The sequence below is a fragment of the Macrobrachium rosenbergii genome, chromosome 9 (assembly GCF_040412425.1).
Source record: "Macrobrachium rosenbergii isolate ZJJX-2024 chromosome 9, ASM4041242v1, whole genome shotgun sequence".
Classification (NCBI taxonomy): domain Eukaryota; kingdom Metazoa; phylum Arthropoda; class Malacostraca; order Decapoda; family Palaemonidae; genus Macrobrachium; species Macrobrachium rosenbergii.
The window spans coordinates 25,967,535-25,986,070 of NC_089749.1; the positions used below are offsets into that span (position 1 = coordinate 25,967,535).

At 45.5% G+C, this 18,536-nt stretch overlaps 1 protein-coding gene across 1 annotated transcript; it reads right to left on the reverse strand.

Moving 5' to 3' along the window:
- Window positions 1-1,552: 1,552 nt before the first annotated feature.
- On the reverse strand, window positions 1,553-3,629 carry LOC136841921 (uncharacterized). Its single transcript, XM_067109340.1, has 4 exons — window positions 2,769-3,629; window positions 2,529-2,581; window positions 2,192-2,396; window positions 1,553-1,834 (listed from the first exon to the last, which is right to left on the reverse strand). The coding sequence occupies exons 1-4, from the start codon at window positions 3,627-3,629 to the stop codon at window positions 1,553-1,555; spliced, it is 1,401 nt and encodes a 466-aa protein (XP_066965441.1).
- Between the last annotated feature and the right edge of the window lie 14,907 nt (window positions 3,630-18,536).

Sequence of the window (18,536 nt, forward strand, 5' to 3'; positions counted from 1 at the left end):
CGTGGCTGAAATGTGTATACTTATTCCTGTGGCCGACTGTACCTCCTGCCGATCACAGACCGCTCCACTCGCTGGCCAGAGGCGACACCTATGGAGGAGGTATTAACAGCATCCTGTGCAGAAGCCCTCCTCTCCAGTTGGATCAGCCGCTTCGGGGTGCCAAACAGCATCACTACGGACAGGGGCTCAGCATTCCTGTCAGAACTCTGGGTCTCCCTGGCACGCCTGATGGGTACGACACGTCACAGCATGACGGCTTACAACCCCGCAGCAAATGGCGTGGTAGAGAGGGCACACCGCTCACTGAAGGCAGCTCTAATGGCACGTTGCACCGATGAAAAATGGAGGGCCCAACTCCCCTGGGTCCTGCTGGGTCACTGCACCGCACTGAGGGCAGATGGCGAGACATCCCTCACAAAAAAGTCTACGGAGAAACACTAGCTGTTCCAGGGGAATTCTTCCCGCTGTCATCCGACGGCACAGACACCCACCTTCCGAGGTTGAGGGAACTAGCACAGAAGTTCGCGCCCTGCCATAAGACCTTCACAGACAGAACCAACACCTACAGCCTGGCCAGCCTGGATTCCTGCACCTATGTCTTCGTCAGGATAGATGCCCGTCGACCACCCTTGACCAGTCCCTATAGGGGCCCTTACCGAGTCATCGACAGGACCCCCAAGGCGTATCTCATCGACGTCCACGGTCAGGAGGATTGGGTTTCCATCGACAGGCTAAAACCAGCATTCCTTTTGGACAGTGAAATCCGGGAGGAGGCAGGCAGGCATCTCGGAGCCTCTGCGTTCCTATGTCGTCCCTGTCCTCTGCGACGAGTTCCCCCGGGACTACCAGAGTCTCCCTGTAGACTTTTTCCGCTGAGGAGGGGTCGCCGTTGGCTCTGGGGGCGGTTCTCAATCCGAGGAGGACCCAGGGCAGCTGGTACTTCCAGTTTTCAGAGGAGCAACGAGCCATGAGGGATGCCTTCAGAGACCTGAGGAACCTTTCCATCATTCCGTTGGCTGCTGGGTTGTAGGCGGTGGTGCTGTGGTAGGTGGTCCCCATAGACGTGCCAGGGCGGTCCACAGCTCGGACAGGAAAGCAGGTCCCATGTCTGTCGTTATGGGCGTAACTTCGGGCCACCTGGTAGAGTGGCTGACAACTGTCAGAAGGTATCTGGCTCCTCCTGATAGGGGGAAGAGGTCCTACTACGTCGACGTGGATGTGCCCAAAGCGTCTCTTTGGCTGGGGGGAATTAGCCCACTCCCGATTCGGTGTGCTGTCCCAGTTTGCTTGTCTGACATTGGATATACTGTCTTGCCCAGGCCGTCGCGTCTTTCTGGATGCCGTGCCAGACGAACTTCTCCATCAGCAGTCTGGCTGTTGTCCTTCTGGAGGGGTGGGATAGGCCGTGGATGATGTTGAAAACCAGCCGACGTCTGGAGGCGGGTACCAGGGGGCGGGGGCATCCGGTACTGACATTGCTCAGTAATGTTGATCCTCCTGAGCCGAAGGGCACGTCCTTCCACTTCAGCGACGTGACGGCCGTACGGTAGGCTTAGGTCTCAGGGTCAGCAGCTTGTTCATAGGCGAGGTCCTCGTAATCGATCCCGAGCTGTACGGAATCGATCTCGATCCTCGAGAGGGCGTCGGCTGCCAGGTTCTTCCTTCCAGGGAGGTATTTGATGGTGCAGGTGAACTCCGCAATGGCTGCGAGGTGCCGCTGCTGCCTAGAGCACCATGTGTCCCCCAGCTTCATGAAGGTGTGGACCAGTGGCTGGTGGTTGGTCCAAATTGTGAAGGGCGTCCCCTCCAGGAGGAACCTGAAGTGCTGCACCGCCTGGTATGCTGTGAGTTCTTGGTCAAAGGTGCTGTAGTAGGACTCGGTGGGGTTTAGCCTCCTACTGAAGGAGGCAATGGGCTGAGGGGTCCCTCTGATGACCTGTTCCAGGACTGCTCCGCAGGCGACGTTGCTGGTGTCCATTGTCAGCTGGAGGGGAGGGCTGGGGTCCTGGTGGGACAAAGATGTTGCTTTGGCGAGGGAGGCCTTTGTCAGAAAGAAAGCCTTCTGCTGGTTGGGGCCCCACACTAAGGTCTTTGGACATCCCTTCAGGACCTCCGTCAGGGGGGCCATGGTGTGAGCAATCCCCGGGATGAATCTTGTGTGTTAGTTGACCATCCCGAGAAATTCTTGTACAGCCCTGATGGAGATAGGTGTGGGGAACTTCTCGACGGCTTCGACCTTCGACGACATCGGGCGGATGCCTTCCAGGGATATCTCGTGGTCCAGGAACTCCACCTTCTCGACGCCGAAGGTGCATTTGTCAAACTTGACGACAAGGCCACTTTCCTGCGGGCGCTGCAGGACCTTCCAGATGTGTCGCAGGTGTTCCTCCCGGGATCTGGAAAAGATTAGGATATCATCAACGTAGCAGATGCAGAAGTCCAGGTCCCTTAGGATGCTGTCCATCAATCTCTGGAAGGTCGCGCCTGCGTTCCTCAGGCCGCAGGTGGAGAAGGCGAAGACGCAGGACTTGAAGGGCGTGACGATGGTGGTTTTGGGGATGTCCTCCGGTGCTACTGGGACCTGAAAATAAGATTTTAGTAGGTCCATTTTGGAGAATATCCTGGCCCTGTGGAAAGAGTCCATCAGGTCTTGCATGTTCGGCAGGGGGTAGTGGTCCGGTTCTGTTGCCAGGTTCAGCCGCCTGTAGTCGCTGCAGGGCCTCCAGGTGCCATCTGCTTTCTGCACCAAGTGAAGAGGGGAAGCTCACGGGCTGGGAGCCTATTTGCATATGCCCATCCTTTCCATCTCTGCGAAGGCCTTTTTGGCCTCCTGAAGGTGCTGCAGGAGAAGCTGTCAGAACTTCGCGTGCATCGGGGGTGCCCTTCATCTTGATATGGTGGTATATCCCGTGTTTGGCAGGAGTCCCGGGCATCTGGCGGAGCTCGGGTTTAAAGACCTCCAGGAACTCCTTCAGGAGGGAACCATGCTGGTGGGGCATGATGGAAAAGATGTCGGGCTCCTTGGGGCCTGGCGACAAGGGCAAGGACTGGCAGGACTGGGTGTCCAGCAGGCGTTTGTGGCTAATGTTGACTGCTAGACTGAAGTGGGCGAGGAAATCCGCCCCCAGGAGTGGAGCCCTGATGTCCACGATGATGAACTCCCAGCTGTACCTCTGGCCAAGGGTGGAGATCGACAGGAGGTTGGTGCCATAGGAGAGGATGGCGGACCCGTTTACGGCTGTCAGGCAGGTAGTCGGGTCTGGCGGTCGTCTGTGGTCCTCTCCTGAAGGTGGAAACACTGAATGCATGGCTCCAGCGTCCGCCAATATCATCCTGCTGGAGATCGCGTTGCGGATGTAGAACCCTAATGGTAAGGGGCCCCCTGGATATTTTTGTTGTTGCTGCCACGGCAGCCTGTGGGGTTGGCTGCTGCCTCCTCCGTTTTTTGAAGGGAAGAAAGGGCAGGGGGCTTTGCACCTCAGGGTGGCTCTCCCGAACCTCTGGTGGAAGTAGCATAGCCCCGGCCCCTCCCTCTTCTGCGGGTGGGACAACCTTTTCTGCTCAATGGAGTTGACGGGCTCCGTGGTGGGGTCCTCCAGCAGGAGACAGTTGGCGGAGTGTGCAGGCATGGTCGCCCGCTTGGCTGCCTTCATGGAGTCTGTCAGCTGCTGTGCCAACCTGATTAAGTCCTCAACCGGCAGGGTGTACACGTCTGTGATCTGCCCACGGACCTCCGGCAGCAGCTGCCACAAGAAGATCTCCCTTGGCAGACTGATTTCCTTGCGCCTGCCACTGCTGTCAGTCTCAGGGAGGAGGAGTTAGTCCTGGAGGGCGTGCCACACTTCCAAGAGGTTTCCCTCCTGCCGGGGGTTGATGGCGAGGGCAGCTCTCTCGGAGACCAGCAGGGAGCAGGTCTCGATGAGAGTGGATTTCAGTTCTTGGAAGGTGGCAGGTACCGACACCGTCATCAACCAAGGGGTGATCTTCTTATATATCTCCTCCGGGAGGGCGTTAATGGCGATGTCCACCTTCAACACCTTGTCAGTCAGGCCAGCTATTCTGAATGCCCCTCGACCCTGTAGAACCAAGACACTGCGTTCTCCCTGGTGAACGGCTGCAGCCTTAAGCCTTATGTTAAGGGCCGTCTTTGGTTGGTCCGTCAGGGGGGCCGTCGCATGGGGCGGCGGTACCGGTGCAGAGGTGTGCGCGGGAGGGGATTGCAAGAGAGAGGTGTCTGCCTCCGAGAGGTTCATGATAATTTGTCTCCGTCCATGCTCTTTTTGCTCTCTCACTTGGAGTGTGTGGGAACACTCACGCCAATACACGCTTGGGGAACGTGCCGTGTGGGTCCGCTAATGATGCTGGGGACCTGCCGACGAGAGTCGGTTAATGCCTTAACGCTTTGTTAGAGCGCCATAGTTAGTCCGTTAGGGGCGTGGATTAGGTTCATTGGGCCAAGACTTAGTCGCCGTTTGGGTCCGTTATTGGCTTCCAGGAACCACTCTGGGGGTCACCACTGTGAGAGAGGTGGGAAATAATGAGCAGGAAGGCAAGTACTGCTGGTTTTTCTATGAAAACTAGCTGCTTATAAAGCAGGATGCTGACGCCTGCGTAGTTCGCAGAGACCGCTGATACAAAGATTCACAGGTGACCTGAGGTCAAACTAATTCCTTAAAAAACAGGACAGGTTCATACAGAGAACATAGTGATCAACAATGTCTGACATATAACATAAATAACTCATTACTTGTACATAAAACATGATTGTTTAGAAAGACAACAAATACACAGTTTACAATTATGACGATAAATATATATTCTGATCGACCTTAGGGTGATGAAAAGGCACCGCAGAAAGCGGGATATTCTCTACAGAGAATGTGTTGAGTGGGAACTTTACAAGCTCACAAATACCGATCACTTTCAAGTACTCAAATAGCTCCTACAAATAAAACGACAAACCAAAAGGTGATGGGACATCGCCTTTACTACCTTTCACCCATGATAACCTGAAATAAAAAACAGATCATAAAAGATAAAAAACTCGACGTATTCAAGAGCTAGTCATAAATAAGAGCTTTTAAAACAGTTTGTGAAGTGACATCATAATAGCAGGCATTGCCAGTTACACACACATATGTATGTGTGTGCGTGTCATACATATATATATATATATATATATATATATATATATATATATATATATATATATATATATATATATATATATATATATATATATATATATACTGTATATACATGTATAAAATAATATATATATATATATATATATATATATATATATATATATATATACACATATATATATATATATATATATATATATATATATATATATATATACACACACACATGTATATACATCATGACATCATGGTTGACACCAGAAACAAACAACATATAAGGGAGAGAGAAGGAGGAAGAGTTCAGTAAGAGTAAGACCCGAAGTTGGGATTATAGTGAGATTAAGAGGAGTTGGTGTGAGCAGAGTGTAAGGGTGACGCCCACGTCACGGTAATCTGAACTTAGACTTTTAGCTCTATATATCTGTTTCGAGTCCAGTTTGACTTTCTGAAAGCAGAAATTAACCCAAGTGGGACATTTTATATTACAAAGGGATAACAAAGAAAAAACCTGAACACGCATTTTCATCGAGAACCCCAAGAATAAGATTTATGTTCAACTGTTCCTACATAAAAATATAAGCCAGACACAAAGCAAGATGGCTCCTGGACATGACTACCTTAGACTAGATTAGAAGGCAATCTAGAAAAGTGGTGACAGTGGTAGGATAAGAAGAAGAATTAAATATAGCTTATCACAAAAATCTGCATACCACCTTTCAGCCTCAAGATCAAGTGTAAGGTGCTTTCTTTCTGAATGTTGTAATCAGACAATGTGCGACCAATTTCCAGTGTTTTCCACTGAATTAATTTCCACTCCTGCCATATCGTTAACGATACAACGCTCTGCAAGGTTACACACACACACAGACACACACACACACACACACACACACACAGAGAGAGAGAGAGAGAGAGAGAGAGAGAGAGAGAGAGAGAGAGAGAGAGAGAGAATTTCCATCGACGCTACACACTACAGACATTCATCAGTGAAGTATATTGCAGAAAGATAATAATTTGAAGAAAGAAGAATTAGTGAATAATGGTGATGGAAGAAGTTAGAAGAAAGATGAAACAGTTGCGAAGACGAATGAACAAACGACCAAAAAGAAATTATCCCTGACAAGGCAAATGCGAAGACTTCTTTTCATGTCTACGCAGTTAACGGCACTTCAGTTCGAAACGGGAAAAAGTAAGAAAACGACTTCCTAGTATACACATATACACAAAGTTCTTAAGAGTTGAAATCCTAAAATTGATTTGATATGATACTTTAGATATTTCATTTGAGATACAATCTTACACTCAAATTAAATAGACATACAATTACTAAACATTATTCTACGGTATTTCCTACCTTGTATTTTATTGTAATTTATTTTATTTTAAACAGTTTTTTGAGAATTGTTTAAAATCAATGTTGTTTAAATCTGAAGATTTCTATTGGGTGTTTGACCATTTTTTGGGAACATTTCTTTCACAACCCCGTTATGTTTAGGAGTCATATTTAGTTTTTTATTTTTTTTATTTTTTTATTTTTTTAGAACTGGACTGAAGTTAAGGTTAACTGATATTGATTAGTCAATGTCCAAGAAAAAGTGTCCACGAGCTAAGAAAGCAAAACCCTCTATATTCTGACACGAAGCCAAACATAAAATTTAAAGATGACTATATCTTTATCTTCCCCCGACACATCAGCTACAGTTATGCGAATAGCCATATAGTTAAATATTGGGGAAGGAAAGGAGAACATGATGCATGCAACTTTGAAAATTGGATTGAACAAGTTGAGACATTTAAATAACACAGGAGGAAAAGACATTGAAGAATAAAATGAAGCCAAAAGTTAACTTGATTTGTCGACAGGGTATATAGGGTGTTCTGTTCATTCTGATGCCTATAGAAGAATTAAGAATTGGGAAGAATTAAAGCAATTTCTGAGGAAAATATATTCCACTGTAGGTGAAACTGATCCTGTTATCAGCCTCGCAAAAATAGTTCAAAGTTGGAGAGTATACAAAAACTACCTCAGAATGGGTCCCCAGTTATACTCGTATAACCATTTGAATGACTGGGGTCATTCAGTTTCAACCACTCCATGGACAAAAACAGTAGGAAGTGAGCAGGTAATAACAGTTGGAAATTGTCAAAACTTGTTCAGGTTATCCTTATGTTGGGAAGTTTACTGGCAAAGGCTATTGAAAAGATGAACCGTGTTTGGAAGCTAAATGACGTAATTGAAATAAAGAAAGAAAGGAAATCTTAGGTAGAAATCCCAAGGAAATGATCTATACAGACCTTTAGTCACCACAGGACAAGATAGAAGGGGACACAATAATCAGACCTATGCTGATAGATCTAGGACACCAGCTAGGAATCAGAATAAGAATCTAGGCAACTCATTTCAAGGAAGACCTTCGACAGTCACGTGTTATAACTGCCAGAAAAGGGGCCATTATGCAAGTGATTGCAGTGGACCAGCTTAGTGCCCATATCATAAGACGGGAAATAGTGTTCGAGATTATAGGAATAGGCCTAATCCTAGATATAGATCTGTCACAAGGTAGAGGTAGAAATCTTAGTCAGTCTTCACAAGCTAGAAGGAACAGGGATCATGCTACTAACCAAGCTGCAAACTTATGTACCAACAAGATCTAGCAATATCAAATGATTCAACGGTAAATTTTCACACCAGTATCAAGGACATGTAAAGTCCCCGCTAAGCGGGTTTTCTGTGATGGCGACCCATTTTCTTGACCGCTCCTAGGATAACGGGTCACGCAGGATCAGCCATACCCAATCATTTAAACTGTTTTATGTAAATATTTACCTGTTACCAATTTGTACGTTATATGTTTCTTATGCTCAGGTATCAGAATGTATTCAACTTCATTATTGTCCATTTTTGTAACTCAGCGTGTACTTGTTCACTGTATTTATTGTCAAATGTTATTGACCTCAGGTCACCCTGGCTCTCATTGTACCCCTCGGTGTGACGTCAGTCTGCCGCTATATAAACCGCCTGTGTCCTCAATAAATCAGCAGTAATTTTATCCTGCTCGTTTCTTTTGCGCCTCTTAAATTGGTGACCCCGGAGTGGACCCCGGAGCCGTTAGCAAACTCACACGGCAACTCAGTCTTGGCTCCAGGAACTACCCACGCCCCTAGTGGACTCATGACGGCGCTGTAACCGGCGTTTGGGCGTGCTGACTCTTGTTGACAAATCACCAGTGTCATTAACGGACTCACATGGCGCGCTCCTAAGCACGTATTAACGCAAGTATGCCACTCCAATTAAGAGCATGGAACGAGCATGGACGTGGACATCCCCTCCCACGTTCAGTTAACTGCGAACCTCACGGATTCAGACGTTTACCTCCCGCCCATATCACCCACGCCCTCCTCCACCCCAAGGTTCACGCACTCCTCCACATCGCTGCCCGTGCCCCGCACGCTGCCCTGCCCGGCAGGACAAACAAAAGCTGCCCTCGCCATAAAGCTGTCGCCCTTCACTCAGGGAAACCCATCATCGTGGCTGTACAGGGTTGAGGGTCAGTTCAGGCTGGCGGAGCTCACGGACGAGGTGCTACAGGCTGACACAGTAATTAACGCCCTGCCGGAGGAGATCTACAGGAATCTCCTCCCGTGGGTGTCCGCCGCACGCTCCCTCACCTACCGCCACCTGAAAACATCCCTCATTGAGACTTGCTCCCTGCCGATTGCCGAGAGGGCCGTCCGTGCCCTTGATCTCATCATTAACCCGCGGCAGGAACAGAGCGTCATTGAGTCGTGGGGCATGATCCAGGACCTCCTCACCCTCCCCGACACCGAAAGCAATGGCAGGCAGTCCAAGATCAGCCTGTCGAGGGAGATTCTCCTCCGCCAGCTCCTCCTGGAGGTCCGGACTCAGATCCTCGAGCCCTACACCATGCCACTCGAGGTCTTGATTCGTACGGCACAGCAGCTGACCAACTCCGCAAGGGCAGCGAAGCGGGCGTCAGCGCCCCCTCACCCCATCAGTTTCATTCAACAGGAGGAAGGTGCAGAGGGGGGGGATAAGTGTCGTCACCAGAAGGCGGCCACTGTATCATCACAAGAGGAACCCACTGGGCCCTTGCTACTACCACCAATGGTATGGCAAGGATGCCCGGAACTGCCAACCCCCGTGCTCATTCGTCCATCCAAAAAAACGGGGGAGGCAGTGGCCAACAGAACAGGCCGCTATGGCAACAGAGGAACCCAGGAGCCTAGAACCATTAGGTTTCTACATCCGCGACACCATCTTCGGCAGGATGATGTTGGTCGACACCGGAGCCGTTAGATCAATAGTTCCGCTGTCCTGGGAGGACCGCAAGCGCTCACCGAACCCGGCTGCCTTCTTGACGGCCGCCAATGGGTCCTCCATCCTCTCCTACGGCACCAGGCTCCTGTCGATCTCCATCCTTGGCCGGAGGTATCCTTGGAACTTCATCGTCGCGGACGTAAGGACCCCGCTCCCGGGAGCGGATTTCCTCACCCACTTCGGGCTGGCAGTCGACGTCAGTCGCAAGCGCCTCCTCGATACCAACTCCTGCCAGTCCCTCCCGTTGGCAACGGGACCCATCTGCTCCGTCGTCCCCCACCAGTACGCCCAGCTGCTGAAGGAGTTCCCCGATGTATTCAGGCCTGAGCTCCATCAGGTACCGGAGCAGATCGTCGATGGCGCCCCTCCAGCCCATCGCCTTCTTCAGCAAAAAGTTCAACCCCGCGGAGACCTGCTACAGCACCTTCGACAGGGAACTCTGCCCAGTATACCAGGTGGTCCAGCACTTCAAATTCCTCCTGGAGGGTACGCCCTTCACAATCTACACGGACCACCAGCCGCTGGTCCACGACTTCACCAAGCAGGGGGACGCATGGTCTTCCAGGCAGCAGCGACACCTCGCAGCCATCGCAGAGTTCACCTGCTCAATCAAATACCTCCCCAGCAGGAAGAACCCTGTAGCAGACGCCCTCTCCAGAGTCGAGCTCAACGCAGTGCAGCTTGCGATCAACTACGGGGACCTCGCCCAGGAGCAGGCCGCTGACCCAGAGACTCCAGCCATCACGCCCCTGAAGTGGAGGGACGTGGCCCTCGCCCCCGGGGGTCCAAAACTCCTCTGCTACGTCAGCACCGGCCAGCCTCGCCCCCTGGTGCCCACCTCCTGCCGCCGCCAGGTATTCGACGTCATTCATGGGCTGTCCCACCACTCCGGCAGGACGATGGCCAAGCTGCTGATGGAGAAGTTCGTCTGGCATGGAGTGCGGAAGAATGCGAGGACCTGGGCAAGACAGTGTCTTCGGTGCCAAACCAGCAAGATAAGTCGTCACACCGAGTCCAGAATAGGTGAGTTTCCACAGCAGGGGCGGCGGTTCGGCCACATACACATTGACGTCGTCAGCCCTCTTCCCCCGTCAAGCGGGGCCAGATATCTCCTGATGATTGTCGATCGCTCAACCAGGTGGCCTGAAGCGATGCCCATGCAGGAAGCCACCGCCAGTGCGTGCGCCGAGGCCCTCCTCTCCAGCTGGATCAGCCGGTTCGGCGTCCCGGACCACATAACCACCGACAGGGGCCCTGCCTTCCTGTCCGGGTTGTGGTCCACCCTGGCATGCCTGCTGGAGACATCTCACCACACCACCACCGCCTACAACCCCAAAGCCAATGGCTTGGTCGAGCGGTTCCACAGGTCCCTGAAAGCGTCCCTCATGGCCCACTGCACCGCTGAGGATTGGAAATACCAGCTGCTGTGGGTCCTCCTCGGGCTGAGGAACCGCCCCCAGAGCTAACAGGAACCCCGTCCACAGCAGAGAAAATCTACAGGGAGCCTCTCATAGTCCCGGGTGAACTGGTTACAGAGGACCTCCACAACCCATCAGTCCAGAGGCTTCGCGACATAGTCGGCAAGTTCACCCCCTGTAAGCGGACATACACCAACAGGTCAGTCGCCTTCACGCCTCCCGGCTTGTCCTCCACCAGTCACGTCTTCGTCAGGGATGACTCCGTCCACCCACCACTGACCAGGCCCTACAGGGGCCCCTTCCGCATGCTGGAGAGGAATAACAAGGCTTTCCAGCTCGCCCTTCATGGAAAGGACGACTGGGTGTCGGTCAACCGCATCAAGCCCGTCCTCCTGGAGGAGGAAACAGACGTTACCTCACCACACCCTCCGCCTGAGCAGCCGTCTCTGCAGCTGGGCCGCCGCAGGAGGAGGACACGAGGCCGTCCCCGGAAACATCCGCCCACACCCGCAGCCAGCCGCTCCCAAGCACATCGCAACCCCCCGCTAACTTCGCGTAGCTGTGGCACTCTTCAACGTCCCAGCAGATATGTCGATTAATAAGACGTTACCCACGTCTTGGGGGGGGGGAGTATTTGTAAAGTCCCTGCTAAGCGGGTTTTCTGTGATGGTGACCTGTTTTCTTGGCTGCTCCTAGGATAACGGGTCGTGCAGGATCAGCCATACCCAATCATTTAAACTGTTTTATGTAAATATTTACCCGTTTCCAACTTGTACTTTATATGTTTCTTATGCTCAGGTATCAGAATGTATTCAACTTCATTATTGTCCATTTTTGTAACTCAGTGTGTACTTGTTCATCGTATTTATTGTCAAATGTTATTGACCTCAGGTCACCCTGGCTCTCATTGTACTCCTCGGCGTGACGTCAGTCCGCCGCTATATAAACCGCCTGTGTCCTCAATAAATCAGCAGTAACTTTATCATGCTTGTTTCTTTCGCACCTCTTAAAGACATTCCTCCATAACAGAGGAAAAGACCGGAACGTCAAATTTAAGCCAAGTCACGAATGTTAATAACATTAATATAGGAGATGAATCTAGTTAATAGGCCTGTATTTCACGCATGTGTTGGTTTACAGAAGCCTATTGCTCTATTATTTGATAATCTCTGAAAAGGTATATCAGCACATTTTCCTCATTAGATTTGAACCCATTAGTAAGCTGTAGAACCACAGACGTTCACGGTAACGGAATCAAGACAGTTAAACAAATTGATTTCCCTTTCAAACTAGGAAGAATTTCACTTATGGAGAAGGTTATAGTATTAAGTGGAATACATTTAGCGTTTGCATATTTGTTAATTGGTTATCCAATTACGACTAGACACAGGATCACTACTGATGTGCCGGGAGAGCAGTTAATGATTAAAAGGGGTTATAAGACATCTAGAATACCTCTTTGTAAAATAATTAGACGAAAACAGACTCAACAAAACTCTTTTCTGAAAAGCATTCTAAAGAAAGACAGTACAGAGGAAAAGTATCAATCATGCAGCATGAATTCTCAACAAATCAGTGACAACTTAGAATCTAACCAAGAAACTAAGTGAAAAGTGTGTGGAAGTAAACAACTTAAAAGATCAAGTCAATTAAAGAGTATCATATACCTCGATGTAGGAAGGATGTGAAGCCTTTCTTGAGTTTAGCAGGTTTTTACTGTTAGTGTATAAAGAATTTTGCAACCATCTCTGTTCCATTAACCGAGTTATTAAGGGAACACACACCATTCTTGTGGACAACCAAGGAACAGAAAACATTTGATGAACTGAAAGAAAGACAAACACATTCACCAGCATAGTCTTCCAGTGTAAGGAAGGTATTGAGTGACATACTGGCTGGGTGTTGTCTAGTTTATTGGTGGTTCCTTACTGAATACATGTATAGATTCTTCATGGTTGTTATTGGCTGGTGTGAGCCGCAATGTAGTTTCTACACACAGACAAGACAAAACAGAGATTATGTTTCGGACATCTGTGCTTGTCGACAGACAAACAGATGGTGATTGTGAGAGACATAATAAACGTACAATGATAAAACATATACCAATGGAAAGGTCAGGAAATTCCACATATGAGCATTTGCATGAGATTCGAGACAGATTAATGAATACAATGCAGTAGCGTAATATGTGTGAAATGGCGAGACATTTGGCGTCTTCACAAACAGAAACATACATATAGTTTGATACAGAAGATTCGGTGGAACATTATGAGTACATGATCGGAATGCTTGCATGGCAATGCAAGTAGTGGTGATTGTACACGAATCGAGACAACAATGGTTAGAGAGAAATATTGACAGGAATATTGTATGGTAGAAGTTGCGTTCCTTTGAGCGATTGCCGCTCACGCACGGGAGGGAGAGAGAGAGCGGGATCCTTTGTTGTCTTGTTTTGTCCGATGGCAGACTCACACGCACGTGTGCCCATAGGACCGCCATGCGGTCCCTTACACCAGACTCAGGTAAAGAATTCTTTTTAGCCACAGATGCAAGTTCTATTGGTATGGGAGCATGCCTAATGCAAAGACATGATAATAAATACCATGCTATAGCTCATTATAGTAGAAAACTGATAGCCACAGAAGAAAACTACTCGGTAACAGAAAAGGAGTCTCTAGCCATAATAGATGCTTTAAAACACTTCAGATATATCATATTTGGTTATAAGATAACTGTCTTCACACACCATTTTGCTGCAGTAAAAATGTTCAAGAATACGAACTTTTCCGGACACAGAGCTCGTTGGTTTATGACTGCCCAAGATTATGACAAAATTAAAATATGTTCCAGGGAAGACAAATAAGGTAGCAGACGCATTGTAAAGGTATATCCCTCAGTCAAGTAGCAAAGTCAAGTGAACCTATAAGCAATGTATTCACCATGCACTATACAGAAGAGCTTTCCAAGTCAAACTTCATAAGGGAACAAGAAAGTGATGAAGAGATCTACAAATTTGTGAAAAATTAAAGGAAATTTAATCATCAAGAATAAATAGAATTAAGAGAAGCGGATGTCCCGTTGATAAAGTTAAACATAACAGACGATATACTAATTTGGATGTGTCAAGAACTTGACCCATTAAGATCATTTCAAGGCGTGGTCTATAAAAAGATTAGTACCTAAGAGCCTAAGAAGTAAAGTTATTGAGTTAATAATGCATGATGACCCATTAAGAGCTCACCCAGGATGAGATGAGACAGTTATACTAGTAAAAAGATCCTTTCATTGGAAAGGACTTTACAAAGATGCTAATAATTATGTGAAAAGTTGGAATACTTGCAACAGTTACAAAGGGAGAACAGATACGTCACTACCTCTAGGAAAATATCCCATTCCATAAACTCCATTTGAAAGAGTAGCCATAGATATCATCATTAACATTTACACCAAGAGTAAAGGGAATAGAAATATCCTAGTGTGTACTGACGCACTCACTAGATATACAGAGCTGATACCAATAACAAGTAAGGGAGCTAAAGAATGTGCAGTTGCTCTCTTTGACAAAATATTTTGTAGATATTCTGCCCCACAACTAAAAATATCTGAAATGGCACAGAGTTCAATAACTCACTAGTTCAAGAAATTTGCGATATATTCAAAGTTGAAAAGGTAACAATACAACCGCACCATCCAGCTAGTAATGGCTTAGTAGAAAGGAATATCAGAAATGTTCTGGACGCATTAAGGTACACAGTAGGACAGGATCCTGAATGGATGTCAATTTACCTTTAGTCCAATTGTCATTAAACGCTAAATATCATACTAGTATAAAAGAAACAACCATAAAAGCTTTGAATCAAGACTACCAAATGCATGACTAAATCAGCCAATACAGCCTAATTACTCTGAAGACATTATGAAGATAAGGATTAGTAATTCCAAGGAAACCCATAAACAATTACATAAGAATCTGAAAGAAGCCCTGATCATCATGGTAAACAAGTATCGAGAAAGACTAAAGTCATTTGGTTGTAGCATTGGAGATGAAGTATAAAAAGAAAATACGTAAGTAAGAAGTGGTATCAATATAAATTAGCCACCAAATTCACAGGACCATTCAGAATCATAAAAGTTAAGGAGACAAAAGTGAAAGTGAAAAAAATGAATGAATTAGTGCCTTCCATACATGCCTAATCATTAGAAGAATCAGGATTTTTGGTAAATGAAGAAAAGTTTAAAAGGACTAAAGAAGTTAAGGAAACAGAAATAACTAGAAAAATAGAAGTGGTAGTTTCAGAAGAAGAAAGATATAATCTAAGGAACAGAAAAGTCCCAGTTCAGTAAATGTAATAGGAAATAATCTATCAATCATTCCTATTATTCGCTATATTTAATTTCTTTATTGCTAAGTTTACCTCCATTGGTTGACTTAGGGATAAAACATTTTCTTTGTGTGTTGTGGCAATTCTTACTTTAATTAGTTTGTTTTGTAGCAAAATTCCAGGGTTAAGTGCACTAACTTCGAATTTACTTTTTCTTTAACTAAGTGGGGAATATTTAGGGAACAAAGAAATGTACAGTAAAATTCTGAAAAGCAATATTATCACTTCAGGAGCACTATTCAAAACGAGAGGAACAATGTTGAAATAATCGTCATATATCTGCAAGTTATACAAATGCTAGCTTTGACTGATGTAATTAACACAGAAATACATTTAGTTTAATAATGGATTAAAAGACAAGTGATACACGAATATGCTGGAATAAGGATTGAGTACGAGGGCATAAAAGATCTTGACAATAAATTAGGAAATCTGTTTAATGAACTGACAACAATAAACAAAACATTAGAACAAAACCCAAAGTTATGCAATCCAGACACAGATACATTAAGGAATGTAATAAAGGACATGCATAAAGACACAGAAGAAGAATATGTGCCAAAAAAAACATGAGACTCAATAAAAGTACAAATGAAGAACATGAACATGGAAAAGCTGGGCATCAAAGCAAATAACCCTAAAAGGACTGAAGAACAAAGAAGAAATGTTAAGACATGAGTGCTTTTATGAAGTAAAGCAAAAATGGTTTCCAAAAACATGAAACAACTCTAAAAATAAAAGTAAAAATAACAAGAGACGAATTACAGGATTTTGTAAATAGCTTTGTGACAGCCTCTAAAGGAAAAGTCTCTGCAAATCTGTTACCACTGAAAGACTTGCAAGGAATAATTACTAACGTCAGAATTAAATATAATAAATACCTCATATTCCCATTGAACTAACGCACTTATTCTATCCAATTCTTAGAGCTGCTTTAAATAACGAAGGCTTACTAATTACCATTCCAGTAAATATGAAAACGATTTATACGAATTACTCTTTTACCCCTTTCCCTAATTATGTTGCCAATCATACTTTAGTATTGGATACTGATCATATAGAACTCTTTACACAGGAAGACACTCACATTCACACTGAAGAGGCCAAGGAAAATAAATGCATTACAAATTTCAACTACACATTTTGTGATGCAAATAATTTAAACATAATTCACAAAATCAAAAACATCTTGTTTATACACTTTAATACATAATCAGGATATTCATTCATGCCAAGTGTCAAGAAGTGCAAGTTCAAGAAAGCAATCTGCAAGATTTCATTTAGGATATGTCTTTAACCCAAGACAGGAGCCCTTCGAATTAAATGTTAGGCAGTTACATACTTAAAAGATTGCAACATGAAGATACACCACAGATGCAAAATCACAAGTACCGAAGTCTTCATCCTAGAGACAAAATTAAAGATAGAAGAACATCAGTTCAAGTCACTGAACAAAAATTTAAAGATTCTAAGATTGGATGTCCAGAGAATAGAAGAAAAGAAGCATATCGTCCAATTCAGACTTATCGAGAATTACATAATTTTCTGCTTAACCGTGGTTTTGGCTCCAACATTGATCGTCACAGCCCTTGTCATCATTTGTCGAAGAAAGGAAGAAAATGAATGCCAGAAGTCCCAATCCCGAAAGTCATCCGTATGATAGGTTAGTTAACAACAAATTCCACCTATTAGGTAGGGCTGAGGATTAAGTAAAGTTGATGTAACTTGGATAGCAAATTCTGTTTCACTGCATTGAGAAGATTAATTTCAAGCAGTTTATAGTATGCCTGAATTTTGTTAAGACATCTGAGATTGCTTACAGCATTACATTAATAATTAATTCCTTTGAAGTTCTTTTTCAACTACTTTACTTAGGTAGTTAGAAGCTGCCGGAGTCAGCTAAGTAACCTGGCCGAGACTGTTACAGAGAGTATTCACAAGACAATTCATATTAATGACATATGAAAAAAAGCATAAAAGATGAGTGAACCTACAGTAGGTACTGTAGGTGTCTCAGAGAGAGACAGTGACTGTTGGGTCCAAACAACACTAATGGACTAAAATAAGGGTGTTATTCTGTTACCAATAATCTCTCGCCAGTGAAGCCATTAGGAGAGGTCAAGAGGTCAGAGGAGAATATGTTAACGCCTCTCCGCATGGGTGTGTGTAAAATACCGTAACCGTTGCCCAGAAGGCATGAGAAAGTGAACGATAAATAAAGAAACTGTGAATAACGAAAATTAGTGAAATTAACTATGGAAATGAAAATGAAGCCGATCAAAGGGGATGAATAAGGCCCTACCATAAACACCTCTAACCATGACATCACGATTAACACCAAAAACAAACAACATATAAGGGGTAGAGAAGGAGGAGTTCAGCAAGAGTAAGAGTCGAAGTAGAGATTACAGAGGGATTAAGAGGAGATGGTGTGAGTGGAGTGTAAAGGTGATGCCCATGTTGTGGTAATCTGAACTTAGACTTTTAGCTCTCTTTATCTGTCTCCAGTTCAGCTGACTTCTCAAAAGCAGAAATTAACCCTGGAGGAACATTTTATATTACAAAGGGATAAAAAAGAAAAAAACCTGAACGCGGATTTTATCAAGAACCCCAGGAATAAGATTTATGTTCAACTGTTCCTGGACTAGATTAGAAGGCAATCTAGAAAATATATACTATATGGTAGTATCATGATCCCAGGCACATTCTAAAGCAGCACCAGAAATAGATGGTAATGTTTTATATCGATTAATTGACTCAAAGTTCACCAGGGTCATGAAGTTGTAAGGTTTATTGCCCCCGGCAATGTCTTATGTAGTACTTTCCTGAAAATGTCCCTGAGAGCAGTATGATTAGGGGTCAGCATTACTATTTTATTTGATTTTATTATATTAATATCAGGAATAAACTGTACCTGGAAACCCATTGCAGGGTAAGTCTGGGAATTTTTTTTTTTAAAGGAGTTAGAAGGTCTCGAGTAAGCAAGCATTTAGGATGTTTAATCAGTGATAAAGGCAGACCACTTCTGAAGGGCCGCTTGATGCCGATATATAAGAGATGAAGAGATTCCCTTTCACCTCTGTTTCGTACCCGCTGCCAATCCAGTGGGGCAGGAAATCTCTGAAAACATATCGGCTGGAGCGATGTACTGATGATGAATCTCATCTCTTGAAGAGATGACAACGAGAACGATTATTATGATAATGAATGAACCAGAAGTTTTAAAGCTATTTTGAGACATCTGGAAGAT

Coding starts and splice junctions, on each gene's coding strand:
- LOC136841921 (XM_067109340.1), bottom strand. CDS start 3,629: ATGCCTGCACACTCCGCCAACTGTCTCCTGCTGGAGGACCCCACCACG. Junction 2,582..2,768: donor TGCAAATAGGCTCCCAGCCC/GTGAGCTTCCCC, acceptor TCTTATTTTCAG/GTCCCAGTAGCACCGGAGGA. Junction 1,835..2,191: donor CACCTATCTCCATCAGGGCT/GTACAAGAATTT, acceptor ACAGCATACCAG/GCGGTGCAGCACTTCAGGTT.